The sequence below is a fragment of the Elgaria multicarinata genome, chromosome 3 (genome assembly GCF_023053635.1).
Source record: "Elgaria multicarinata webbii isolate HBS135686 ecotype San Diego chromosome 3, rElgMul1.1.pri, whole genome shotgun sequence".
NCBI lineage: Eukaryota > Metazoa > Chordata > Lepidosauria > Squamata > Anguidae > Elgaria > Elgaria multicarinata.
In genome coordinates this window covers 95,700,602-95,710,623 of record NC_086173.1, presented here as the reverse complement: position 1 = coordinate 95,710,623, position 10,022 = coordinate 95,700,602, and the positions used below count along the sequence as shown (strand labels likewise).

Here is a 10,022-nt window from a genome sequence, read left to right as displayed (position 1 = left end):
CAGAATATCATCCATCCATCTTGCCCTTGGTCGGCCCCTCTTCCTTTTGCCTTCCACTTTCCCTAGCATCAGCATCTTCTCCAGGGTATCCTGTCTTCTCATTATGTGGCCAAAGTACTTCAGTTTTGCCTTTAGTATCATTCCCTGAAGTGAGCAGTCTGGCTTTATTTCCTGGAGTATGGACTGGTTTGATCTTCTTGCAGTCCAAGGCACTCTCAGAATTTTCCTCCAACACCACAGTTCAAAAGCATCTATCTTCCTTCGCTCACCTTTCCTTATGGTCCAGCTCTCGCAGCCATAGGTTACTACGGGGAATACCATTGCTTTAATTATGCGGACCTTTGTTGTCAGTGTGGTGTCTCTGCTCTTAATTATTTTATCGAGATTTGTCATTGCTCTCCTCCCAAGAAGTAAACGTCTTCTGATTTCCTGGCTGCAGTCAGCGTCCGCAGTAATCTTTGAGCCCAGAAATACAAAGTCTGTCACTGCCTCCACGTAGACTCTTCATATTTGTTCACCCTACTCTAGCAAGTGCAAGCATCACCTGTAAAGGACAACTATGCACTCACCAGAACCTGGCCTCGTGGAACATGCAACCAGCAGGTGCTCTCCAGAAAGATGCTTTCAAAGCCTAGGAGATCCAGGCACACTCAAACAAGTTAAGCCAAGCCAAGCCACGCTATGCACTCATATATTATCTTGCTGGGAGAGAACAATTCTGGGACAAGACAATATTTTGCAATCGACCAGCCATAACAGTCATAAACAAAAAAGAAAAAAATACACCTACCTCACTGACATAGCAATACCTAAGGACAAAAATGTTGCTGAAAAGGAAGAGGAAAATATACACCACTGGCGATGGAAGTTAAAGAACTATGGCAACAGGAAAAAGATATAATTATTCTATTAGTCACAGCAGTCACCAGCATCACATCAATTCCACCCTCACCCACCCCAGAAAACCTTCAGAAACTAGGCCTATCTAAATACATCCACACTAACATCCAGAAAGCAGTCATACTTGAAAAAAGCATGTCCAATAGTCAGGAAGTTTCTGAATCAGTAAAAGTCAGCATGACTTGGCAAAGCTCATTATGTTCATCTAGAAAAACCACCACAAGCAAGAAAAGAGAGAGAGATGATGAAGATTGATGATGATGATGATAATAATAGCAACCCTGTCAATTTTTTAAAAGATCATTTAAGAAGAATGAACAATTACCAGCAATTATTACAAAATATAGATCATGCCAATTATATCAAAGCAAATTGAAGAGGAAGGTCTATGGGTTAAAATGCATTATTAAAAAAATGATTTAGAGACCCACTTCTTCCTTTGCACTAAGTAGCAAGTAGGCACAAATAATTCAGGCAAGCGAGCCAAACCACATACCACATGGCAGAGGTTGAGATATTTTGCTGGTCAGAATTTTCATCAGTAGAACTCCAATGGAAATACCTTAATGGGAGACTTTTGCAGTGAGACCGAGCTAGAGAGTGCATGGCACAATGAAAATTAAATTAAATGAGATCTTTTGAGCAGATTAACGGGGTTTGCAATCAAGGTGAAGGAGGAGGGAAACAAACCAGAGACTGAGAAAACAAACTACAATCTGTTCTATTGTTTGTCAGACAAACTCTAGCTAGGGCAACAAACCATGGACTAAATAAACAATGGGTTAACATTATGCTTTGTGACTCCAGTGATTTCTCATCCATAACATACTAAACCTTGTAGTGCTGTCCCTGTAGCTTTCACACACTGCTCAACACCATGATGAGTGCCATTTGGAATTTATTCCTTATGCATCAAAATCTCCAATCATCTTGACATGTATAGCCAATTGCTCTTTTGTGATCCTTCTCTGATATCCTTTACAGGTCACTGTTAAAAACAGGATATTGTTCCAACAAAGAAACAATGCACTTTGTGTTTATCACAAGATAGCCAAAGTCTGTCCAGCATGCACAGAAATGCATTTAAGACCACTGGTCACCTCCTATTAGATAACCAATAAAAATGTTTACAAATTGATCTATTATAATACTCATGGAGAGTACAATAAGACATTGAAGGTAGTGCATCAATTTGTCTTAGGTAAAACTGCCAGTTTCCAGTCCAACTCTGAATGAAGCAGAGCTTGAAATATGTGCTGAACATTTTCTGCTGCTCTGTAAAATGTCTTTGCTCCCATTCAATTCCATTCAGGGTTATTTACAGTAAAACAACTTTCATTCTTTTCCCAACTTGCTTTATTAAACCTTGATTATTATTAATTAGAATTGGAACAAGCTGCACAATCCTTTCCTCAACTTTGGCCAACAGCTGGGCTTTACTGGGCACGATGCTTGTTAATGGAATTTATTTTCCTCTTGTATTTAACTATGTCATATCATGGCATCGAGCTCTATGACCTGGGCGGAAGCCGCCGGCGGCTTCTTCCGCCAAGCTCTCCGGCCCGGGTGGGCCCGGGTGGCTTTTTCGCCGGCAAAAGGAGGCCGGCGGGTAGGTGGGCAGCAGCTGATTCCCCGGCGAAGGCACCGGGCCCGGCAACTCTTCATCCCGTCCCCGCGAGGGGCGATGCGGGGCTGCCTCCTCCTCGTCCTCCTCTTCTTGGAATGCTTAAGGTAGGGTACACATCATCGATTTCGGGATGCCCCAAAGCGCCTTCAGGGCATCCTGAAGCCTATGTGTGGATCTGCCCTCAGAGTACTTAAAAATTACAGAACATAAACAGAACATATACAAAGCATCTTTTTATAGTGGTACATTTCTCTTCAAATGTGCAAACACTTCGCATAAAAGAATAGGAAATATTTATTCTTCTACTAGCTGTATCCTCATACTTCAGCCCTTTAGTACCAAACAATCTTTTGTATTTTAATCCTGTTATTCCAAACCACCTGTATTCTTACTGTTTTTCTCAGCCGTCTCCTGCAATCATGCCACATCTCATGATATAAAATGCAACTTAGAATAAAATATACATCTGTGCGGTAAAGAGTTTATGCCAAAGTACGATGACCAAAACCGCTTTGCTGGTTCCCATGAGAAACGACAGCCCTGCCACAGAACTTGGCTCTAGGCCAGTCCCAAGATGCATAATAAACTGTAGCTAAATTTACACTGTTCGTTTTAGGGAATAGGGAAATTGAGGTTTTACTAAATGATAAGCCGTTACCTTGAAAAAGAAGTGTATGGCACTCCTTTTGTATTTCTTGGATACCTTTCATTCTTCTGCTTACTGTTCCATGCTTCCTTAAAATGAGGCGGCTAATCTCTGTGGAGTAGCACACCCACTACTGCTTTGCTTGCCATAAATTCCATTGGTGCCAGGCGTTTGGCATTCCACCTTGCCAATGGGGACAATAAAAGCTTGACAGAGCTGGCTTGAAACCTGGCATCTTGGGCCAGGACCAAATTGCTCACATTGAGCCAATTCTTTTATAACTGTTGGAAGCTGGTGGGACAAAGACGCCCAGCCAAATAAGCTCAACGCTGTCAAATATTATTTGGGAGGCTAAGCAGAATGGAACTTGAGAGGTGGTATGGAGTGCACAGTAGTGTGCAGCGATGGCACAGTTAGCAGTTTCTGAGCACTGATCCTGACCAGCTTAGTGATCTTGAGATAGATCAAGGGGATTCATGCGTATTGTAACTTAGGATAGTGAATTTCATCATTGCCCAACATAAGGAGAAACCATTTTAAAATACAAATATATCAGTTTGTAATAATAATAATAATAATAATAATAATAATAATAATAATAATAATAATAATAATAATAATAATAATAAATGGAACTGCTAAAAGAGCCCTGTAATAGCTATCCTTATAGTTCTTAAAATTGAAAAGGGTTATTACTATGGCTTTTGATCTGACAAGTAAGTAGCTAGTAAGTGCATTAACAAGCTGGGGAATGCTGGAAATTGTAGGACTTCTTTCTTTCTAAGCATGCATAGGATTGCACACTAAATATACTAGCTAATTATTATTATATTTATTTATATCCCACCTTTTCCCCAGTACTGGGACTCAAGGCGGACTCAAAGCTAAGTGAGAATGACTGCACTGATTTTTGTTTGGAATTCAGTGTGTGTGATTTGGTGCCTTCCTTGTCCTTTTCTCTTCCCTCGCCCTCCGCCCCCCCCCAGCCAATAAACTTCTTTTTATATCTGGCATTTAGGGCTTGTCTGAACACCCTATATACCCTGTCATGGCTGCGTAGTTGCACCCTGTTGTTTAAATGATGCAGCCGCCAACTCACAGCCACATTGGGCTTTTTTCCTGTGAAGTGTCATGTTGCTGCATCTTTTTCATTGCTCCAATGTCACCGCATTGTTTCTTCATCTGTCAGTGATGGCTTTGGTTTGGGTTAAGAAAGTGGGCGTACCTAGGGGCGGATCCCAGTGCAGGGTAAGCATAGGAATGCAGGGTAGGGGGTAGAGATGGGCTCGACAAGCCTCATAGTGGCTGCCATGGCGATGTAAAAAATGGGGAACAAAAGTAAGGGCAGTTAAGATCTATAACACATAAATTAAATGAACTGTATCAGCACAGTTGTTGTGCAAAGTTGCCATGAAAAACGTTTTTTGTGCTTTCTCGTTCCACCATCTGACAAAGGCGCTGCAATTTTTCCCAGGCTGGATAGCCTGCACTCACTCCTGCCATGTAACTCTTTCAATTCCACTTTGCGGCAGCGATGCTGTGGGTTTGGGAGGTGGGAATCAGGAGGCAAAGTGGTGTTGTAGAGACACAGCCTTAGTCACATTGCTTTAAAAGGGAGTTTCTCACTAAAACCTTCCATACGTATAAGACCGCATGGTTGCTCAACTAGCCCTGGTGTTCCTAGGATATTTCACAAGGTTTGATTAAGTGCTCAGTCTTCTGGGCTTCATGCAAGAAAATTCAGAGCATATTCTTTCTTTTTTCTTCTTTTTTCTTAGAGCTGGGGCGGGGGGAGGACGTGTCATCGGCAGAAGATCTTGGAAGCTCCAAAGCAGCTGAACAGACTTGGGTGCATCAGGAGGTTTAACCTGATTGGTGGCAGCCTCTTGTAATGATTTGGGGGGGGGGCATTTTAAAGCAGGGGTCCATCAATGAGAAAAGCCGCCCTTTTCAAGGTCCATAACAGAAGGGAAAAAACTTAAATATAAGGGGAGGGGCTCAAGTGGTAGAGCCCCTGCTTTGCATCCAGAAGGTCCCAGGTTCAAACCCCGACATCTCCAGGTAGAGCTAGGAAAAGCTCTTGTCTGAAACCCTGGAGAGCCACTGGCCCTGTTCAGAAGACACCTTCAACCATGGCTTTAACCACGGTGCTTAAGGCTTTTTGGCTTAAGTACCATGGTTAAAGCCATGATTTATGGTGTCTCGGGCCACTATAAACAATACTGGGTTAGATGGACCAAGAGTCCAACGTGGTATGAGGCAGCTTCCTATCTAAGCTTAAGACAGGGTACTTCATGTCTATAACTTCAGAGCACAATTTCTCTAAAGGAAATGTAGAAAACAGCAAAGTTATTGCATTTATAACCAAGGAAAACCGTTGTTCCTCTTGGAGTCATTACACTGAAGGCAATACACAATTGACTACCCTGGATGCAAACTCTGTAATGATGGAGTGCTGTAATATTGGCTGAGACAGACTTCAGCTGGGCTAGCAGGGTAATATAAACCAAGGGCGTTGCTAGACGTACCGGGTGTTCCGTCGTTGAGGAGCGGTGAAAGCGGCTTTTCCCGTTCAGCCGTGACGCCTCATCATCCACACCTGCCTTCGATTTGTGGCGGAAGTTTGCGCCGGTTGTGCTGCTGCCGCCGCGAGAACGGTTGCGCAGCCACACCGGCCTGATTGCCGCGGCTTTTTTTTTCGCTCGCTGCACGGTTTGCGCACGTCCGAAAGACCGCAAACTTGCGCAGCCGTCAGCGATGCCGCCGCCGGCCCTGGCGGCGGCAGCGGCGGCAGTGCCAGTGCCAGCCGAAGTGCTGCTGGTGCTGTTGAGGGTCAACATTGATGCGCTCACTTCCTGATGGGGGTCGTGGCGGGTGTCATATGACCCGAGGTCAATCGTCTGCATGGCCACTCTGTGCCTACATCTCCCATCATGCCTCTGAGGTGTCGGCGGCGATGATCGCCTCTGTGCCCTCTGCCCCATCCCAAGGAGCCAACCCACATCTGGCAGAAACAGCTGCGCCAGCGGAAGCGCATTGTCCGGATGCAGCATATCAGGGCAGCAGAGGTGGCTGTGTGTGCGCGTCTGTGCGGGAAACGATAGCCAAGAGAGGGCAACTATGCTCCCTGACGAGGACCGTGACGATCTTTGCGCGGCCATAGCCATGCTGATCTTGCTTCTGTCGGAGTATCAGCGCCTCCGTGCACAGGTGGCTGCCAGGCGGCGGCAGTTGCGGGAACAACTGGGGAGGTGGCTACTCCGCCGCAGCAAGCTGCGGGCCGCCCTCTGCCGAACGAGGCTAGCCATGCTGGCCGCGTATGGCGACTACGTCCGCGAGACACGCCGCCGCTTCTGGGCCCGGCCGAGGAGCAAGGACTGGTGGGAGAACTTTGTCCTGAAGGAGTGGGACGATGAGCAATGGCTGAGCCATTTCCGCATGAGCAGGGGCACCTTTTTTGAAATCGTGGAGGAGTTGCGGCCGCATCTGGACAGGAGGTTGACTGTCATGCGTAGACCTATCCCAGTGGAGAAACGCCTAGCCATCACCCTATGGAGGCTGGCTACCCCTTGCGTCTACAGGACCACAGCAGAGCAGTTCGGGGTAGGCTGCTCTACGGCGGCACAAATAGTCCTGGAGGTGTGCTTTGCCATGGAAGTGACCCTCCTAGCTCGTACAGTCAAGATTGGGAACGTGGCAGAGGTGAGTGGGGGATGGGGGATGGGGTGGGGGAATGCGCTGGGAACAGGCACTCACTTTTGCGGAGGTCCGCAACTTCGGAACAATGGCGCTGTCACTAATATGCCCTTTGTGTTTTCTGCCCCACAGATCATGCATGGTTTTGGGGAGCTGGGGTTCCCTCATTGTGTGGGCGCGGTGGATGGCAGCCATATTCCTCTCCAATCTCCGATACACCAAGCCTCAGAATACATAAACAGGAAGGATGAGTACTCCATGATTCTGCAGGGGACCTGCGACCACAAGGGGCGGTTCATCAATGTGGAAATAGGATGGAGCGGCAAGAACCATGATGCCTATGTCTTTGCCAACTCAGGCCTCTGTGAGACGATGGATGCAGGTGTCTTCGTGCCTACCCATCCAACAATCAGATTGCACGGCCAGCAGATTCCACCCCTCATTATTGCGGATGGCGCGTACCCTTTGCGTGAGTGGTTGATGAAACCCTATGGTGGGGCACTCACTCCACAGCAAGCCCACTTCAACCGCTGTCTTAGGCGAGCACGTCTTGTGGTGGAGCAGGCGTTCGGCCGCCTCAAGGGGAGGTGGCGGAGCATAGGCGTGCGCCTGGAGCTGGCCGAAGAAAACATCCCTTCGGTCATCAGTGCTTGCGTCATCCTGCACAACATCTGCGAAACCAAGGGGCACGCCATGCTCGTGGAGGCGGCGGAGCACAATTCTGTTGAGCTGGCTACTCTGGGCGAGCCCTACGTCAATGAGGCCAATCGCCACACCCGGGAAGGGCACAAGGTGCGGGATGCTGTCAGAGAGTTCCTGTGGGCTAACCGCCGCTGACAGCCTGCCTCATAAAATTGGACTGTGCTTCTTCCCCTGTGCAGTCCTTCCAGTCCTTTACCCCAGAGTAACAGCCGTATGCCCACTTGTGTGCAATCAACTCTAGGCTATGTACGCCCACATGTATGCAATAATATATATGCTATGTACGCCCACATGTATGCAATAATATATATGCTATGTACGCCCACATGTATGCAATAATATATATGCTATGTACGCCCACATGCATGTTATTTACTGTTTACTCTGTACAGCACCATCTACAGTGATGGTGCTATATAAATTAGTAATAATAATAAACTCCAGTCAAACTGCGCAACGTGTAATCATCCTAAATGTAGCCCGAAGGGCAAACCGTGCTTACCATCGTCCGCTTATTTGCGGACGTCCGCAATCTCGGAAAACGTCAACAGGGGGAGCGTATGTCTCCGAAGGGCAAACCGTGCTTATCGGCATCGGCCGCTTCTTTGCGCATGTACGCAGTTCCGAAAAACGTCAACAGGGGGCGCGTACGTCAGGCCTACCCCGGTCAAGATGGAGCCTCGGAGGGTCGCCTACTGGCAGGAGCCCGAGATGGAGATGCTCCTTGAGCTCCTCCTGCAGTCTGGGAGGTCGGAGCGCCTCATGAGGAGCTCCAGCCTCCAGACTATAGATATTTTCAGGAGGGCTGCAAGGAGCCTCTCCATCGCGGGCTACTCCCGCACTGCTGAGCAGTGCAGGAGCAAGTTTAAAGGCCTAAAGGCGGCCTTCTTTGAGGCTCTGGAGTGCTACCGGGGTAGCCCTCCTAGGAGAGCCCAGCCCCCCTTCTACACCCTCCTGCACGAGCTGTGGGATCGGGCTGGGCGACCCTCGTGGGAGGAGCGCCGCCCAACAAGTAAGTACCCTTTGTATCACTGTGCCCCATCCCCCAACACTGCAGCCATGCTGAAGCTGCCCTGCACCACCTGCTATAATCATTGCCTGCCCCTCTGTGTGGTGGTTGCACTCAGCCTCATGCCAGTGCCTTGGCCAACTTGTCATTTCTCCATCCCAGCCCATGTATAATGCATGTTGGCAGCCAGGTGCAAAGCCCATCCCCCATCCTGGTTCCATGTAGGCAGTGGCCCCTAGAACTGCTTACCATGCCCATGTAATGTGGGTTCCAATGTGGCATCTCATTGCGCAATGAATGTCCTGGCCCACTAACTGATGCATACCTGCCTATTACCTTCACAGGGCTTCAACGTGCCCGCCTCCGGGCTGTGTGCCAGGAGGAGCCTGTGGCAGCTGAGGAGGAGCAGCACCCAGCAGAGGAGGGCAGTGGGGAGGGAGGCCCCCCTCCTGAGGCGGCCCCCCCAGAGCAACCTCCCTGCAGCCCACCCACCGCACCACCTGGTAAGTCCACAGCCCTACCACAAGCAGGGGTTGGTGCTGGTTCCACGCACCTTCTGTTTGGGGGCTTGGGGAAGAGGCTGCATTCATTGGAGAGGGAGTGGTGCACATCAGTCTAGTGGCATCCAAATGAACACGTATGTGGCCTCCTCCCTGCCAGGTTGTGCACCATTCCACCTGCCCACCCACTCCCTCACTACAGTTCTGGTTGTGCACTCCCCACTCCCATCCCTCACCTCCTCAACACCCCTTCTTTTCTGTGACAGGTGATGGAGCTGCTGTGGCCGTCACTCCAGACCTCATGCGGTCGTTCAGCCGCTTAGAGGGGGCGGTGCGCAGAACAAGTAAGTAGTGACTCTAGTGTTTGGTGTGCTCATGGGGGGGTGCTGCAGCATACATCACTAATACCATCTTTCCTTTCGCAGTGCGCTCCTTGGAATGGAGGGTCACCCGCCTGGAGCGGGACGTCCGGGCCATAAAGACATCCTGCAGGCAGGATGCTCACGAGCAGCAAGGCCCCTGACTGTGGTGTTTTTATTTTTTTATTAATGTTTTAGAAAATAATGGTTTTCATAAAAATAAAGCTTTTCTTTGTTCTTGTTATAAAAAAGTACAAATTTTCTAATGTTTATAAAAAAAAATAAATCTAATATATTTTGCTTAAAGGTGTGTGTGCGCTTCTATGCAGTGCTTGGCCAGGGTCCCTGGCAGGAGTAGGAGGAATGGTGAGCCACCCCACCCCACACTCAATACTACCTTCCCCCCTTCATGGGGAGTAGGGCTGGCGCTCCTTGGGATTACGCTTCGGCCACTCCCTGCGCTGCTGCTTGGCAGGTGGGCTGTGTGGTTCCCCAGGCACTGCAGGGGGAGGTGCTGCAGGCTCCAGGTGCCTGCTCCTGGCCTTTCCATTCCCCCCCACTGCTGCTGGGGCTGCCTTGGCCC

At 48.7% G+C, this 10,022-nt stretch overlaps 1 protein-coding gene across 2 annotated transcripts; it reads left to right on the top strand.

The window, feature by feature from the left end:
- The first annotated feature begins 5,992 nt into the window (after positions 1-5,992).
- LOC134396772 (uncharacterized) lies at positions 5,993-9,350 on the top strand. 2 transcript variants are annotated; one of them, XM_063123339.1, is made up of 3 exons: positions 5,993-6,875; positions 7,002-7,661; positions 8,925-9,350. In XM_063123339.1, the coding sequence occupies exons 1-3, from the start codon at positions 6,294-6,296 to the stop codon at positions 9,348-9,350; spliced, it is 1,668 nt and encodes a 555-aa protein (XP_062979409.1). In that variant the 5' UTR covers positions 5,993-6,293. The 2 variants fall into 2 exon arrangements, with proteins under 2 accessions (XP_062979409.1, XP_062979410.1); XM_063123340.1 differs by lacking the exon at positions 8,925-9,350 and having other exon boundaries at positions 6,134-6,875; positions 7,002-8,028.
- Positions 9,351-10,022: the final 672 nt, after the last annotated feature.